The sequence below is a fragment of the Anopheles gambiae genome, chromosome 3, assembly GCF_943734735.2.
Source record: "Anopheles gambiae chromosome 3, idAnoGambNW_F1_1, whole genome shotgun sequence".
Lineage (NCBI taxonomy): Eukaryota > Metazoa > Arthropoda > Insecta > Diptera > Culicidae > Anopheles > Anopheles gambiae.
In genome coordinates, this window is record NC_064602.1 from 31,064,497 (window position 1) to 31,082,660 (window position 18,164).

Below are 18,164 nucleotides of genomic sequence, written 5' to 3' on the forward strand. Positions count from 1 at the left end.
TTTGTTTGAAATGAAAACTTGTGCTTTTTCTGGGTTAACAATTGTCTTTGTGATTATTCAATTAAGTTCGTTCGAGTTTCTTTTACTAAAGCTTTTGATTATGGCAAGTAAATATAACAAAAAAAGGATTATTTTTTCGACTTGAATATCTTTAGCCGTATCTATCCTACCGAAAAGCGAAAACCAAATTCTCCTAAAAGTATGCAATGTACCTTGCAATATTTCATTATTACGATTTATTCTCAAATATTGACCGGATTGTTAGCCATAAACATGCAACAGCAAACGAATCAAGCATGAATGCAACAACACAAGAACTCCATTTTTGTACAGCTCAAATTTGAACATGCATAACACATCGCACCAATCCGCCAGTCGTTTGCCCTTGTAAAAGAGGGTCAGCAGCTTCCAGCAGCCAAACGAATGCAACTCCGCCAGGTGCTCCTGTTAGCATTGCAGTTGCGGCACACACTTACATAGCAGCACTTGAGGCACGTAACACCGATTCACCGGTCCCAATGTCAACCCAGGGTAGGACAATATGTCAATGTGCTGCCGGAAGTGCAGTTTTTTTTTTTGGTACTCTGAATCTCGCACACGCCCTTTGTGACGTCTCTCGCCAGACACCATGGCGACGGCGAGTTCATTCATTTTTTGCTCTTCTTCCTCTTCTGTTCCGCAACTTTAGCATCAACCACATTCGTCACGATGGAACTCTCAACAGCTGCAAAAATCGGTTGAGAGCCGGTCGTTAGAAGCCAACAATTGTAGTGCCATCCTTCCGCCGGATATTGGTACTCCCCCATCGGTGCCTTGCGGAATGCCAACACGGGACAAACTCTTCACGAAACGATTGCATTTTCGTTCCACGCCACCAATCTGGGACCGAGCAATTAGAGGAAGAATGCAACGTGCGAAAACTTTTCACTTCCCTCGGGGCAAGGGCAGGGAAGGAAGCATGCCTTCATGGAGTGGGGGAGGGGAGCCTATCGGATACCGTCTGTCGGATGCTCGTGCCGAAGTGTTGTGGCTGCGGACAATGGCAGTGCCAGACGCAATCGTCACCATAATGATACCGCAGTAACCGCGTCTGTGTGGTTTAACGCTGTGCCATTTAAGACGGAGGACGGAATTTGTGGCAGTCACCTTGGGGAGCAATGAAAGAGTGGCAGGGTGATGGTGAAGATGGAGGATAGTTTTTACTTGTTGTGTCAGAGGAAAACTTTACGCAGCACAGGGTTATCAGGCGACTAACAATCGTCCTTCGAAGAACAATTAAGTTTTAAACAAGCGTTTCTTTAGTTTTGTGAGTTGCATACATTGAGGCGTTCTTGAAACAGCTTGCATACTTTTTGGCGAATTTCGATCGCTTTGAAAAGGCCTGCAACCTTCGTGTTTTTCTCATTGTATTGGTTTTGTTATGTTTATATGAACCCTTTTTTTACGCAACAAAACAGATTTCTTGCTGACGGCGGTGTAGAAGATTATTCACCATTTAATAAACTCCCCTGCGGGACATCAAACTCCTTTTTTGATCCGCACCATACTAAGAAAATGGCTACTAATTAACCACTAATTTGTGCTATTTACGACATCCTGCAAGCAACGCTTATCAAAGAGCAGGCCGGCAACACACGTCGTCAGCGGAAATCGGTACTTAATTAAATTATCCTCCCACGAAACTCAACATACTTCCATACACCCAAAGCCCCAATCACTTACAAACTCCCATTTTTCCACCGTGCGCACACCCACAACCGCGTTCGTTTTGTTTTCGAACATTTTAATCGCTGCCCGGCGTCCCGGCGGAAAGCGAGCATCCCTTTTGCACCGTGCTTCTTTCGATAGGGAGATCGTAAATTAATCAAATAAACTAGCGAAACCGGTTCGGTTTCGTTCTGCACCGCACTGTTTAGCCACTGGTGACAGACCACGAGCCCGCTAATGTTATTAACTCGCAGCGGAGGAACAAAAAGCACCCTGCACAACCGGCACACTGAAAGGCGTCAGCAACTTTGCTTGCTTTACGTTTTTACACGGCGCGCAAGAAAAGAAGTGGCGTAGTGGACTCCTTCTTGGCTTGGAAGGAAACGACCGTTGGAGCAGCATCTCGCATCTTGCCCGCTAACAGGGCGGAAGTATCGCGACCATCTTGTTCTAATTGGATTAAACAAGTTTTTCTTTTTGTGCCGTGCAGCAGCAGCAGCAGCGGCACGTCGATGGTGAAGGTTCGGTCGCGTGCGTTGAACGGTCTGTTTGGTGGGCAGCATCCGAAGGGAAAAAGAAACCACAAAACTAGTATTTTTTTTTCATGTGCAAAACTATGCGAGTTACGCTCAAATTTTCCACAGCATTGACGTTGCTGAAGGTGGTAAAGTAAGGCAAGGAATGGACCTTTTTCAAACAGCTTTTTCTCAGCAGAGATTTCTTGTTGTTTTTTGTGGGAAAGGTTAATTTCATGCTCTTGATGCTTCGTTTTCGCACCGTGTGGCGTCAGAAAGGCACCCTAGCCAATCTTAATAAACCCACTTCAGATGCACCGAATGTATAAAAATGGTCTAGAACAAACGATAAAGTTTTATACAGGATTGTAGGATTTTTTTTTCTTCTCACAATTACCTTTTTAGTAAAAGCAACAGCTATATTTCACGGGTTGCACCTTTGTTTTATTTGCTCAAACTATTATGATACAAAAAAATAAATCTCATAGCAACGAAGCTTCAACCAATGAGATGAAGAAACTGTACAACAAATCCCCCTTGACCGCTACCACACTGACCAAACTTCCGGGAGGGCAGAAAACTTTTCAATTGTGCAGTTTAAAAGATAGTTTTTGATATTAGTATTGAGAAGCAACATAATTTGTATTTATTTATTATATTTATGTAACGATGAACAGCGTGTTAAAAAGCTCCAATCATGTTTAGAATCTTAAATATAATAATATTTCTTCTTCTTTTGGCACAACAACCGCTGCCGGTCAAGGCCTGCCAGTACCCACTAGTAAAGTGGGCTTGGCTTTCAGTGACTTATTGTTACCATAGCAGGATAGTCAGTCCTACGTATGGGGACACGGTCTATTCGGGGCTTGAACCCTGACGGGCGTGTTGTTAAGTCGTTCGAGTTGACGACTGTACCACCAGACCGGCTCAAATAATATTTCATTATTTTCAAATATTTTAACGGTTAATGCAATACACTCTGCACTCACAACTTACTATGCAACAGTATCGTGTGTTGCATACCTTAAGGCGTTTCATAAACTTGATATTGAACGAAGCGCAGACTAGACTAATAATATCAAAATTTAATAACTAAATTTAAAACTTAATAAATTTAATAATTTAATCAAAATATCAAACTGTGGAAAAATAACATCCTAATTGTTTGTTTTATTGTGGGACCAAACATTTGTTTCATGCCTTGATGTCAGACGGTGGTATACTCAAATAATTTGTACCATGATTTGAAACGCCTAAAGTTAGGCAAATCGTGTTTCGTAATAACATCATCCTGAGGATTTAATTGCTATATTTAATACAATTTCTTATAATCTCTTGGGCTAGATAATTAGAAAAGCATGCACAACTACAGCATATAGATTAAAAATGCAAAAGGCTATCGTTTTGTAAAAAAAAACCCCTGCATTCGTGAGCTTTTATCAGAAAATGTTATAGCTATGCTCGGCAAGAGCACTCAAACCTGCAGAGTGGATAACTTCTAATAACGTAATCCTCTCCGGACATCGTCCAGATGAACTGTAAAGGTACACTATTTCGCCTCAAATCCGAAAGAAACTGCAACCAACGTGTACGATGCGATATCTCCAAGCACTCCTCCCCCAGGAGTACGTTCTGGGTACGTTCAATTTCTTGATCGTGTTATTTCCGCTGCCCACAGCTCCGCAACGTTCCCCGTATCATACATCATCACGTACATTTCTCCATCGGTTTACAAGGTTCGAAAAGCACCAAACAAAACTACTGCTCGGAATGATGATAAATCCATCCGGACAATATGGAGATGAGAGTGCAGTTTTTCCCCCGTCCCCGTTTGCTCGCCCGGCGCTTACGTTGCAACATTCCACATCAAAGATTCAGTGCGAGATTTTTGCTCCAAGAATGGCAACATCGAAAGGATGTAACTGATGTTCGTTCTGTGTCGTTCGTGCTTACCGGTCGGGTGGGAGGATTTTCATATGAGAAATGAGTGAAGACCACACACTCACACACGCCAGGTACAATGGCAGTGGCAAAAAAAAGAAGAAACAGTCGTACCAATTGCTAAAACACAATCCATTCGAATTCGAACGCCTCTCCCCTCGGACCGTTCGGTACATCGGTAACTCTAAACCACAAAAATGTTTGTAAGCTAGATGCTTATAAAAACGAAAAAAAGAGTCCGTTCCAATCATTCCGTCCGATGTACGTTTCCGTCTCTTCTTCTCTCTACCATTCTCTTGCAGACCCACAGCATATGGTTCGATGACAACTTGGCCTTGGTCGATACCACTCCATTACAGTGATCACGGAAGCGATAAAACCATCGCTTGGCTTGGTAGCTTACTATTTCCCGCTGCTAGCACGCACAACAGAGCCGATCTGCGTACGCGTACGACAAACCCGGCGGGATGTCAATGATGACGAACGTCGGCGCAAAAGAGTTGACGGCGTGTAGAACGCAAACGCACGCCATTTGGCGACGCGATGAAGCACGAACGTAACCATGGGAGCATGCTTCGACGGTACAGGGCTGCTCGGCACGCATCATCAAAGCACGCATCTCCAAGCAGGGTGGCATTGGTAAAGCGCCTAAAAGTATGCAATCCAATGACATTCACAGCAAAAAATTATCAAACACCGTACAAACCTCCAACTGAAATCGATTTTCAATAATTTCCCGTCCGCTCTGGTAAGTCCCCCAAGATCCGTCACAATCAGGCCCAGTGCGACGTCATTATCAACTCCCGCCGGGTAACGAATGACGTTGGCAGAAAGTTGTCGAAGACGCCACGCCACTAACAGGCTGCACCCAAGGATTGCGGCACCGAGGCATCTCTTGAGCGTAAAGTTTTCAGTTACGCATCCTTTGGGCAACAAAAAACGATTCCAGAACCAGTCCCCAGATTCCATGCATAATTGTTCATCGCTGATGTAACTGACCTTGAAAAGCTGTCGCTACACACTGTACCATTCAGGCTGCTTTAAATAATCGACCGCTCCTCGCCACCGAGCGGGAAGCGGGATAGGTCATTAAGTTAAATGGTTGCCGCTTTGGCTTTTGTGTTGTGCCACCGCTTCCGGGCGGCGATCTGTACGGAAAGTTACTTCGACACTTGCTTCACACCGTATCTAATCGCGACTGCTTCAAAGGCGCTGACTGCTGACCTGCTGACTGAGTTCCCCGGTAGCCGAACCGACCTCACTGGCACACGCTTCCGGTACTGCATCCAATTCAATGCTGTCGTCCTTTCGCTTACCATCCATCCCCCCGGCGGGACCTGATAGGCTCATTTGCATCTCATTGCGTTTTTTCTCCTTTTTTTCGCGTCATTAACGGTGCCTAAATACTTCGGCTACGCTTCGTATTCTCTCTCGCTCTCTCTCTCTGTTCTCCCTTGGTGGAGGGTGAAATAATGGTCCTTGGGGACACGTGTTAATAATTCCGATGTTGCAAGAAGCGATGGGGACGATCACAATTGCAAATTGTGTGCTGGGTCCAGGATGGATCGGTTGGTTGTAGGAGGGATGTCAATTAGTGTTGAACGTGGCTTTTTGGTGTGGAATGATGGAAAGATGTAACGCGCTTTCTCGGGTACAACTAGACGCTCGATCTATTTTCAAGGTGCGCGCTAGTTTTAATTGGAACACCAAGATGATGTTCGATTATGTTCTGTTTCTGCCGTTTCTGTGAAGGCCCCCTCACACTGGAGAGTAATTTATTTACTGACCTAAATTTAAATCTCAATTTTCCGTGCCGAAGAAGTAATTTTACCACCTGGAGATGATTTTGCTCTTAATATGAAGCATTTACAGCCTGCCCTCTTTATTTTGAGGACAATTTCCTGCCAACGCGGTGGAAAGACTGAGTTTGGAGATGCTTTTCCTCCAATCGGATAAAGGAAATGAATTTATTATGATTTTGAAGATGGACGTTGGACACAGGAGCTGGAGTTCGGAAAATGGCACCCACCACTAGCAAAAAGGAGCAATCCCAAGTTGAGTTGACAAATTTATTCATTAAGTTCGTTGTGAGGCTCGTGTCACAATTTCCTGCACGTTTTAGTTTTACGAATGTCTTCATTGGAGTTGTGCAGATCGTAGAAAATAGTTCCATTACATATTCATGTCCGTTTTGGTGAAGATGGAGAAACACTCTTCACCGAGCACCTCTCCTTTGGGATTTCAGATTCCGCCCTCAAAGCTATCTCCCCTTTGGTTAATCGTTTTGGAGTAGTATCCCCTGTACGGTGGTTATTAGCTTCACACACGCACACACAGATACACACTCGATCACTTGAGCAGAGCATATGTTTACCAACTCTTTGGAGCGGTATGGTGGTGTTCAACTGCTACTTCAGGGAATCTTCGATGACCTACTTGCGGGGACCCGATTGTTGATACTACTGACCGCAGAGAGCGAGAGGGTTGGTTAGCAAGTGGCTCTCTTCTAGGTGAGGTGCCAAAGTTTAAGGTTAAAGATGGAGCAGGATGGCACAACGGAGCTCCATGTCTGTAGCAACCCGGTTTACATTGGCCTGGGCTTCATTTGCATCTTGAGTGTACCAATTAGTGAGGCAGGTTGAATGAAGCTGCGGTAAGGAAAACGGACTGCTACCTTGCTATTAAAGATAGCAAATTAAGATGCCAGGGATCTCGTGAACTGCTTCGGAATGTGTTTGAACACTACTAGACGACTAATAAAATGATAAGAATCATGTAGATTGTAAATAGGTGCAAAATAAGCTCTTAGCGGTACGGTATGCCGTGCGTATTGCATACCTTTAGGCGGGTTTTTATTCTTTCGCGAGCGTTGGCATTTTTCATGCTATTTTCTGCACAGAAAACCCATAAAGTTTCGCCTAAACTGCTCCGTACAATCCACATTCGTATGTAAATGAAACAATTTTACTACCTTTTCTTTCTCCCCTTTTTACATCACCCATGTCACGCATCCGTTTACCTTTTTTTCCGTTTGCTCTTGCCAGTAATATGTTCGTTTCATTCAGCTTGTACGGTATCTCGGAGCAAATCTCTTTATTGCGTGTACTTAATGTTTAGCCATTTCTCCGATACGGTCAGCCATAAAATGGCTCCTGACAGACGCACTTTCCTTACCCTTGAGCTACGCAATCACTCCGGCAATCGATTTTGAAGGTCTACCAGCGCTAACTATGAATTATGACCCACAACTCAACAGTTTGTCGGTTTTGAGCTCGTGAGAAAATTGGCACAGCTTGTAATGAACAAAAAAGGAATGTGCAGCCTCGAATAAGGGGCATGATTAGCATACGGTTTTTCCCTTTGTCGGTTAAAATAGTAAATTAATTACTGGAGCCAATAATTCCAAGTTCTTACCTCTCTAATTAGTGAAAGATTTCGTTTGCTTGAACATTTTAAATTTCAAACCTTCAAAATAATGTTCCCAATCGGCAGGAGCGAAACGTTTAATAATTAATAGTAATTGCAGCATTTCAATCCCCCTCTGTTTTCTACCATCCCGCCTTTACGGATCATTAATTAATTCCGCTCGAGAACAATCGTCCGTGGATTATAATTCATCGAACGGAAAAACTTGCTCCTTGCGCTGGGCTGGTAGTCTCAGGAGAGACACATTTTCTCCCAAGCGCTCAACTTTCCACTTTGGCTGCAGTCGGTCACAGACCGGTTTATTGCTTTCCGACTTTACATCTTGGCCAAACTTAACGCGCCCAGCCGCAAAACGAACCGTCAGCTGGTGGTGGAAGCATCCCGAAAAGCTTTCTTTAAAAAAAAACATGGCACCACACTGCTTCCTTTTAGCAGCGTTTAATTCGTTTCCACTAGACATTGTTGCATGAATTGCGAACCGGAGAAGGGAACGACTGGGCTGGGCTTCAATAACAGACGCGACGACGATTTTATGCGCTGTCTTCCTAATGTCTTTTTAATTTCTTCAAACCAAACCCAGTGGATGAGGAGCTTTCCCATGTTGGACCATTCCGTCATTTGAGTGTGAGTGTGAGGGAGTTGCTCTTGTACTTTTACTAGTACGTGCGAGAATCCAACACCTAGCAATATGTATATACAATCGGATCAAAACGATACTAACTATCTATTGCAATTTGTACCACACAGCGTTTTCTCTCGTCTGTTTTGTCCATTTATTTAAGCTAATTGTACCGTACAATATAAATGTGTTAAAATCTCAACCATACGTTCAACTTGAATTGTAATGTTTCTTTTGCTTCTTTGTTTTGTGTCCTTACCAGTGTAACGGAATTAGAAAGAACGGGCGTTTCTTTTCCTATTCTCATATTTATATACTCTTCTTTTTTTATCATTCTATTGGTATGTAAAAAACACTACCTCTGTCTTTCAAATGGGTTGAGAAGTTCAACAAAACACACACAAACAAACACACACACACACTCAATCCATCAACATTTGCTCAATGCATGCAGCATCGGACGATTCGGCACCACCACCGTCCGCCCTGCTTGGGCCGGTGTTGTTCAGCGTCGAGCCACCGAGAAACTCGCGCAACTCGCTATCGATATCGACCGGTGGTGGTCCATGTGCGGCCGGTGCAGCGGAAACCATCGGATTCGGTTGAATTATCGATTGCTGCTGACCCGGGCCGGGAAGGGTCGCAACAGGTTGCGTTTGCCGCGCCAGATGATGCGGATGGGGATGGTGCTGATGGTGGTGGTGTGAAATCGGTTCCGGCTCCAGGTCCATATCCATCGGTGTGGTGTCAATGTCTGTTAAAAAGGAAAGCGAGGGCAATTGTTTGTTAGTGTTATTTACATTTACACATTTCACTTTATGCTCACTAACCTATAGCAGTCGGTGCTGGTGGTGCTGGATGTGTGTTTGGGTTCGAAATACTGCTACCGGCCGGAAGGGAGCTGCTCCCGGTACCGTTTGGTGGCTGCTGCTGTACTGGCTGCTGCAGTGCTGGTGCAGGTACTGACGGTTGTGTGCCATGCGTTGGCGGTGGCGGTTGAAAGACCTCCAATCCAGCTACAATTAACAGGAAAATGAGAAAAAAAGTTATAAAGCAAATTTCCTTTAATCGCCACCGCCGTCGTTTTCTCCACAAACCCGTGCTGATTCCCATCGCTTTCCTCAGCGCTTGCGGATGGGCGATTGCGGCCGGCGGTAGTTGCTTCGCTATCTGCGTCAGATTGCTCGTTATTTGCCCCGCCAACTCCAGCTCACCCTCGGACGGATGCTGAATGTGAGAAAGATGGGCGGGCAGCGGTGCCGACAGCCGATCCGTCTGCAGCTGGTGCAACTTCTGCAGCAGGTCCGAATTGGTGCTGAGCGATTGCTGCAGCTGCGGGCCAATTTCTGCACCCTTCAGCTGGCACTCGAGCTCGTCCAGAAACTGCACGTCCACCCCCAAGCTGGACAGCGAACGTAAGCTGTCGAAGTCGATCCGCACGTTCGCGTACCGCTTCACCTCCTCGGCCACCTCGACCGGGTCGAGGAACGTTTGCCGTACGGCGTTACTCTCCTCCCGCTGCATGTGCGACTCGTACAGCTTCCCGTACGTCTGCCGATGCTCCCCGTTCGTCAGTACATCCAGCAGATTGTGCGCCATGCCGGCCGCGAACGGGCTGTCCATGGCGAAGCGCAGTATGCTCTCCGCATAGTCCGCGCCCGTCTCGCACCCGTACGTGTTCAGCACCATCTCCGTTTCCTCCTTGCTCAGGTTGGCGAAGCGCGAATCGAACACCGGCGCAAACGAGCTGAACGCACCGTAGCTGAGCGGTTTCACAATCTTGGCGCTGTTGCGCCGATCCTCCCGGAAGCCCTGCAGCTGCCCGGTGCCGTACTGCAGCTTGCCAGTGTGCGCACCGAGCGTCACCGTCCGCTCCGGGCCGCCCTCGCCACCCTCCGACTTCGCGTCGAGCAGTATCTTCATCGAGGTCGTGCCGTCCTTGTGCTGGCGCAGGAAACCCAGCTTGTGGGCGGATTTGCGCTTCAGCAGCTTCGTCCGTGCGTTCAGCGCGGCGCTCTGCACCTGGGCCAGCACCTCGTCTGCCGTCAGGTCGTCCACGAACGCTTCGAACTTGGTGTGCGGATTGTTCTCCAGCCGGATCTGTTTGCGCTTCTCCTCCTCCTCGATCTGTGCGTTGATGCCCTCGTCGACGGCGGCCGCCATCGCTTCATCGGCCGAGTCGGCCGTATGGTGCGCGTGATGGAAGTCACTGTCCGGGCCGTCGGCCGACCCGGCCGGCAGCTCGAACCCGAGCTCCTTCGCCGTCAGCTCGCGCATGTACGTCATGAGCGGGCGCAGCGAGCGCATCAGGTTGTCCGACTGCAGCAGCCGGGCACCCACGTGCAGCAGCTTCTTCGCCGCCTTGTGGTACACCGTCTCCGAGTGGTTGTACTTGATCGCGTTCTCGCACATCAGCTTGAAGTCGTCGCTGAACTCCGTCACCGAGCCGTACTCGTTGTCCTCGATCTTCTGCCGGATGGTGGAGAAGTCCATCGGCTTCAGTATGATGGACGAGTAGCCGGGCGCAATGTCGTCGGTCACGGGCCACGCGAAGAACTGGTGCGGATCGCGCTTCTCGAGCGCCTTCAGCAGATGGTCGAGCAGCTTGTTCAGCGGCGTGCGGCTCTGCTTCTGCTTCAGCACGCAGGTCCGCGGCTCCCGCCCGCTGCAGTCCGAGTTGGGCGTTTTCGGTGCCTGGCTCGAGCTGGTGTCGTGAAAGTCGATCTTGCTGCCGGGTCGCGACGACGACTGCATCGAGCCGGGGCTCTGCAGCGGTTCGTCCGTCGTGACCGAGCTCGGTGCGGTCGTCAGCTCGTCCTTCGGCACCAGCCCACCGGCCAGGGGGCCGCCTGATTCTTGCTCGGTAGACGCTACCGCATGCACTTCCTGTTCATTGTCCGGTTCCAGCTTCGGAGTTAGCAACGATTCCGGCAGCAGCGGCTTCGTGACAGGCTGGGCGGCTAGCGATGTACTGGCGGCCGCAGCCACGGCTGCTACGGCCGCGGAGCTGGCGACGGGATAGTGCACGCTTGCCACCGGATCGACCGTCGCCTGGGAGCTTTCGTCCCCGTAGCTGTTGAACTCTTCTTCCTCCTCCTCATCCTCCTCGCCAAGGCTCGTATCGTCGGTACCGCGGTGCCGATGCCGCTTCTCCTTATGATGATGTTTGTGCTTCTTTTCGCGATCCTTTTTCTTTTTCTTCTTTTTCGATTTCTTGTGCCGCTCGGGGTAGTCGCCACCGCTGGTGCTGGTGAAGAGGGTGCTTCCGCCGTCCGACTGGATGCCGTACGCCGGCGAATCGTTCCCATGCTCCGGGGTCGAGCTGTTGCCACTGACCTTCAGAATAAGCTTCAAGCTCGGTGGCCGGTCAAGGCTGAACGATTTCTCTGGAAAAGGAACAGCCGAAACGTTGTAAATTCATGAAGCAAAAACCACTGCCACTGCTGTCTCATCGAAGCGTCGGGAGACGGCAACCGGCAGGCACGCGTCTCGCTCTTCAGTTTCGGCAGATAACAAATCTTACCCTTGCCAAGTTCACGCTCCTTGCGTTCTGATTTATGCTTCTTGTGTTTTTTCGAGCCCATTGCGAACGAACTAGCGGCGAAAACCCGGAATATCACGCAAATCTTTCCCCCCGCGCAAGCCAAAAACAAGCGCTACAAATGGCAGATGCAAACGTAAACAAAGCGTCACTAGCAAATGACAGTGGGCACCAGTACGGTCACGATGGAAGGCATCTGTCAGGCCAAAAACCGGTTGTCGTGAGCAAGGTGTGTTTATTAAGGAGGTGAATTGTTAGCGCGTTTTCCGGGCGCCATCATTGAGTATTGTTATGTCAAATCGCATACAATTTTCTATACCCCCCTCCAGCCCTCCCAGATTTTAATACCGGAGCCCCCAGTATTGTTATGTCAAGTCGTGAAATGTCAATTTGTTCTGAAGCACTTCACCTCCTAATATCCATACACCTTGGTCGTGAGCAAAGATAATGTATTTAGAAGGTTGATTTTTATCGCTTTTGCTGGGCGACATTGTGGGGGACATCTGTCAATCTCTGAATACAAATTTCATTACCCCGCACTACCCCTCCAAAGATAATGTATTTAGAAGGTTGATTTTTATCGCTTTTGCTGGGCGACATTGTGGGGGACATCTGTCAATCTCTACATACAAATTTCATTACCCCGCACTACCCCTCCCAGATTTTTATACCGGAGCCCCCGGAAGAGAAATGTCAAGTCGAGAAATGTCATTTTGCTCTGAACAACTTATCCTTGTTATTTATAACACCTTGGTCGTGAGCTCGGCAACGCTCCAAATCGGTGCAATTTTCCCTCGCTGGCGATGCTTTTTGTAAAAAGTTGTGACGGTTTTTGACGTTTCGAGCGAGGGTTTTTAAGGGTTCAAGATGGCCGGCAAAAGTTGACAAAAAGTGACAAAATTTGACGTTCGCGAAAAAGCGTAAACAAACAGCTATTTGGCACAGTTGTGACCCATTGCTATGATAATAATTCTAAAATTCATGATTCTAATTGATTTATATGCCTATTTAGTACTTCTTAAAGAAAATATCGATGGTATTTAGATGCTTGAGCTTTTTGTCGTTCTTGTGTATATTTTTGGTGCGGCCACAAGAAAAGCTCATGTTTGCAGTGGACTACCAATTTTGACAAAGTTGACATTTTTTTCAACATTTTGTCATCTCCGTGGCCGACCCCCAAAAGGCCTTTTTCCACCACCTGGTATTTTTAATCCACCTTGCCTCGTCTGCGACGGAACAAAAGAAATGCATTGGCGCATTACAATACGTGCAATTGGAGGTGACGGACGTGAAAAATCTTATCTAGCGACACAACCCCCGAGAGATTGGAAAATCAACTCAGTGCTGAAATTGTAAGTAAAAATACCGACGATCCAAATTGTTAATGATTATTGTTGTCGATTTCTTCTACCGGCATCTATTTCTGGTGAAGTGTGCATCTTATTAAAATTGTACAATACGCGCGCGCGTGTGTGTGCCTGGGTGTACGTCAAACAGCCGGGGCATATAAGTGAGGTTACGGCTGCACATGATTGCACAAAGCAGATAGCAATAGTTAGAAGCAATAATTCCTCGCAAGCTAGAACACAAATTCTTGATGTAAAATATCTTAAAACGATTTTGTGATTTATGATTAGTTTGAGTGAGATCGGCATGTTTGTTCGTTCATCGCGTGACGGTATGGAACGCTCATAAAACGCTGATACTGTTTCCCACGCATGCCGAAAAGATCATAAATATCTTCTCTTCTTTAGTTATTTTCACTGGTGTTTATGTATGAACTCATTTTTGGTGTATAATTGGTGAAATAACGCGTAATTAACGTGTTTTTTCTCTTTCTAATTTAGGGCAAAGTTGCATCATCATTAACCTTATAAGAAGAGGATCTGTTCCGAATCTCAAACAGCATTTCCTTCCGGTAAGTGAAATAAAGCTATTCATGTAAGTGTGTTTGTGTGTGTGTGTGTTTTTTTTAAATAACTACTAACTGCTAACTGCAATGCAAATTGCATTGTTTATGCCTGTTCCACGGCGACTGTGCACTCGGTTGTTCACCTTGATTGCTAGGCAGATCGGTAAGAGACCCGCAAGCAACACTGCAGTCTCGTTAGTGATATTTGCTTCCTCTAGAGGTTGCTTGAGCCTGGAGATCATCGTCATCTCCGTCTTTGCATTAGCCAGTTCCAAGCGATGCTCGAGAAGCCACTGCTCCACTGCTGTCACTGCTTCCTCCGCTGCTGCTGCTGCTACTGTTATCGAAGTTGTGCCTGGGACTAACAGCACCAAATCATCGCCATAGCCAATGATCTCTGCCCCTGGCGATAGCCCGACTTCGAAACCCCCGTCATAAATAATATTCCACATTGTAGGGCCCAGTATGGACCCCTGTGGGACTCCTGCACTGATGTGTCGTTCGATAGGGCCTTCGCTAGTGTCAAACAGCAGCTTGCGTCCTTCGAAATAGTGTGTGTATGTGTGTGAATCACTAGGAAATGTATTTAATTCATTGTTTTAACATGTTATATATTCAATGAACTATAGCAAAAGAGCCCAAAATGTCACGTTCAATTTCACTCGAGCTGCTGTAAACCGGGTTCTAGAAGGATATTTATTCCATTGCGCGTTTCCTGATCGTATAAAATATACTTAAAATGATTTCTTTTCCTTCGATTAGTGCGGCCCAAATCGTGGTACCATCATTCACCTCGGCCAAAAAGAATCGGTGAAAACAATTATGGGTTCCCGCTCTTCGGACAAAACATCCCCAATGCAGGCGTCGGATGCACCGACAACTCCTCCCCCAGGACCAGCAGCTGTTCCGGTAATGCCGAACGCCCCGGGTGACGCTTCCAGTGGGCCGACGTCAGCCATGCAGACTCCTACAGGCACAGCTGCCACAAACCGGCTTGTGTCAGCAATGCAACAGGCGGCTCAAAAGGATGCTGCTATAGAGCAACAGGCCTCGAGTGAGCCATCACAAGAACAAACTCCTCAACGATCTGCTCAGAGTGCAGCAGGAATGCAGCAGGCGGCTCGAGCAGATGATGCTCCGGTAAACAACTTATCCTTTTCACCTTCCATAACTATAGACAATTTTTCGATATCGTTGATAATCGTCCCTCCTCTACGGGGATTACGCCGCGCAGGACAATGGTGTTCATCAATGAAAAGTGCGTTTTTAAGAGCATTTAATAGACGATAATGAGGGTCATCATTGTTACAGAAAAGACTATAATCAGGACACACCACTTTCTAATTTCCAACACAACCATAATCTACAAACCTTTGGATCAGGAAATATTTTTTTGTTGTTGTCGAGTCATTTTGTAATCATAAAAAAGCGAGTTTATATGTTTAAAGTGTAAGGGCAATAAAGTGGCAACAAAGGGAGATTTTCACCGAAGGAACTCTCTCTGCACTGTTGTCAAGGCAGGTAATATTGACGAGAGTGTAATGATAGGAGAATTAACATTGACATACTTAAACGTATATAAAAGGCTCGTGATAAGATCATCTTAAAGGCCAAAAGGCTAGTGATAGGATAACTAATAGTAAGATACTTTAATGTATACACTAGGCTAATGATTGGAGAGTCTAAATTATCAAAAAGGATAGTTATAAGAGAGTTAGGAACAAGTTAGTTTAAGAAATCTGTTCTAGAACTAGTCATGAACACCAGTGACCAGCGGCTTTTAGCCACTTTCTTTCAGCTTCGTCGCGCGTGGGATCTCAACTGATTGCTATTTCTACGTATATAACCAACACAATTCTTTGACAAAATATCTTTCCTAACCATTTCGTAGGAAGGCATATTTGTAAACACCTTTATTTCATAATGCTATGCACATTGCTTTTCGTTTCTCTTTTCTTTCTTTCTTTCATTCATGTTTAGGTACTTTTTCTCTTTGACTTAATATCAGTATTGCTTTTTTTATTATTTAGCAAAGCAGAGCTGTGCCCTTATGTTTGCCGGTTCGCTGAAGATTACTTTCTCGAATGGAATATGTGCCCGACATCACCATGCCCATGGATGAGCAGATAGCGAAACATCGTCTGGAGAATAGATGGCAGCATAAATGGCTTTTATTATTTAACTAATAAAGACTGACTAAACCCTCTGTTCCTAGCGTGTAGGCCGGCATCGCATGGATCGAGCTTATGGTATACATAGTTGATGAATTGGCTACCATCATCACGACACCGTATGCGCTACAGAGGAAAGGTGAAAACATACCTTCCATGAAAACAAACGTAAGTGAATGTAAAATCGTTGAAGAACAAAACAAGTAATGCAAATTAAATATTTATCTCTTCCCTTTTTTTGTTCTGTGCTGCAGAAAGTTGTCGCCGGCTGGTTGTACATGACTGCGGGAACCAGATTATGCCAACGATTTTGACGGGAAAAGGCAAGTGGAAAGCAATGTGGTGAAATTGGCCAACATAGCCCGATAAAGTAAGTGTGTTGAGATAAAGCTGAACCCACCCAGCAAGGCTAAGACGAAGATGAACTTACATGATGTTTGCATTCTTCCAGATCTGGCTGCATTCTTCTTCATCGACCACCCCGCAACGTCGGCAATACTACTTCGGAACTCTGTAACGTTAGTACCAGCCAACAACATACCTTGTAATTCAACAAGAAGAGCTTAGGCAGGATTTGCTATCCAAGCTACTCGAAGTCTCATCATAGATGTGTCCCAGCTAGAACGAAGAAGACTGTTACTACAATTGATGTGATATTCAATATAAGACCGAACACAACTACCCAAGATATTGAAAATATACGAAAAGATCCATCATATTTGTGTGTGAATTTGTGTTGACTACTCATTTATTTCCATGGAAGGAAGATCAAAATCAAAAGTTAAGAATCCAGTATCATCGTGGAAGAATTATTTTCTTATTGATTAAAGGTTCTAGTTTAGTTTTTCGTCAATTTGCACCCATGTAACCTTAATACTTTCGTAAAAAGCCATCAGCCATCATACATTCTTTTACAGTGTTTTCTCTTTCCTTCTCTCTATGCAAGAATATCAAAATGGAAGAAAATTACTAAAGCATTCAGTTACACGTACTGTATTTGTTACGCGTGCGATTATTCAAAATGTCTCAAACTGTATTTCGCGTGGTGCGCGATCACCTTAATCTAGAAACGCTAGCGGGAACGCTACGTGTAAAAGTGGAATAAAAATGCGTCACAAACACTAACATGCGGCACTCACGCGTACGTATACTTATGTACTATTATCACCGACAATCCGACGTGACACTGGCGTTACATAAGTGTCCCACACGAAAGTACTGTCATTTTCCAGTGAGGCGAACACTTCTGTCAAAGTAAGCTCTGTTCACTGCTGCTTCGATATACAGGCGGTCCCCGAGATACACGGTTAATGGGGACCGAAAACGGCCACAAAATACCGCGTATCTCGAATTTCCGCGTAAGTCGAATCTCGTGGTTTCCAGCTAAAATATTAGTAATGTTCGTGTAATTTTGCAAGTAGGGGGAGGTTATAGTTACTTTATGAATTAGTTGATATGATTCTGACTGAATATAACAGTTTCAAACCATTTGAAATAGTTTTTAACATTCGATCAAAACGGAAATTATTTGGCAATTTAAAATTGATGTGTCAAATCAGTACAATTTGAAGAATTGTATTTTGAAAGAATTGTCAAATTTAGAAAACCGCGTATCTCCGAATCCGCATATAAGAGGTACCGTGTATCTCGGGGACCGCCTGTAAACAACTTTTCTAAATACAAATTGCGAAGGAAGTATGAGGCACTATTTTTTGAGAATTATTGGACAAAACACCCAGGAAAATCATTTTATAAGTTTCCAAATCAATGCAAAAGATGTGAGAAGTACATAAAACAATACGCATTGGAATTTGCGAAGAAAAACAAAAAGGGGATTTAGCAGTTTCTTCTCTGTGTCAGTGTAGTAAGCGAATCATTATAGAGATGGCGCTAGTGTTTAACGTATATTCATTTGAAATGAGGAAACAACTTTTGAAGCTCTTTTTGTTAGAAGTGTCACATCGGTTTGTCGGTGCTATTATCCTCGGAAAGGATAAACTAACACCCTAAAAATTGTAGGGGCTTCCGGGGGTATAAAAGGGACCGAACGGATCAGAAAGAAATCTCTCATCCCTCTTCACCCCCTTCTGCGGCATAGGCTCCTCCTGCGGCATTACTTGAGAGAGCAACTAGCGGGAAGGTTAATTATTGGTGTTGAACGGTTGAGAAGATCGCTGTTACCCGAGCGGGTTTGATTTACAAGGCCGCATCCTTCGCGTGGCCCACAGATCCGCTCGCCGTAGTAACAGTATTTATGTCCAATAAGCTTCAACAATAAACAATACGATACATTAAGCAATACGGTCGAAGTACTTCCTACTGAGTGAAAAAG

The 18,164-nt window shown here is 45.6% G+C and overlaps 1 protein-coding gene and 1 long non-coding RNA gene across 7 annotated transcripts; one reads left to right on the plus strand and one right to left on the minus strand.

Moving 5' to 3' along the window:
• Positions 1 to 8,338: 8,338 nt before the first annotated feature.
• LOC3291948 (bromodomain-containing protein 7) lies at positions 8,339 to 11,952 on the minus strand. Its single transcript, XM_061657462.1, has 4 exons — positions 11,732 to 11,952; positions 9,306 to 11,594; positions 9,039 to 9,224; positions 8,339 to 8,962 (listed from the first exon to the last, which is right to left on the minus strand). The coding sequence occupies exons 1-4, from the start codon at positions 11,790 to 11,792 to the stop codon at positions 8,631 to 8,633; spliced, it is 2,868 nt and encodes a 955-aa protein (XP_061513446.1). The 5' UTR covers positions 11,793 to 11,952; the 3' UTR covers positions 8,339 to 8,630.
• A 1,000-nt stretch (positions 11,953 to 12,952) lies between these two features.
• Positions 12,953 to 16,550, plus strand: LOC4397690 (uncharacterized). Of its 6 annotated transcripts, none has more exons than XR_009765850.1 (5): positions 12,953 to 13,101; positions 13,597 to 13,667; positions 14,424 to 16,000; positions 16,087 to 16,202; positions 16,284 to 16,550. It is a non-coding gene; the product is annotated as an uncharacterized LOC4397690 (long non-coding RNA). The 6 variants fall into 6 exon arrangements; XR_009765851.1 differs by lacking the exon at positions 12,953 to 13,101 and adding an exon at positions 13,269 to 13,523; XR_009765852.1 differs by lacking the exon at positions 12,953 to 13,101 and adding an exon at positions 13,269 to 13,427.
• The last annotated feature ends 1,614 nt before the right edge of the window (positions 16,551 to 18,164 follow it).

What these genes read in the sequence shown, in the direction of transcription:
- LOC3291948 (XM_061657462.1), bottom strand. Translation starts at nt 11,792, where the DNA reads ATGGGCTCGAAAAAACACAAGAAGCATAAATCAGAACGCAAGGAGCGT. An exon ending in AGCGATGGGAATCAGCACGG is followed by an intron (nt 9,225 to 9,305) that starts GTTTGTGGAGAA and finishes TGTTAATTGTAG; the next exon opens with CTGGATTGGAGGTCTTTCAA. An exon ending in ACCAGCACCGACTGCTATAG is followed by an intron (nt 8,963 to 9,038) that starts GTTAGTGAGCAT and finishes CCTTTTTAACAG; the next exon opens with ACATTGACACCACACCGATG.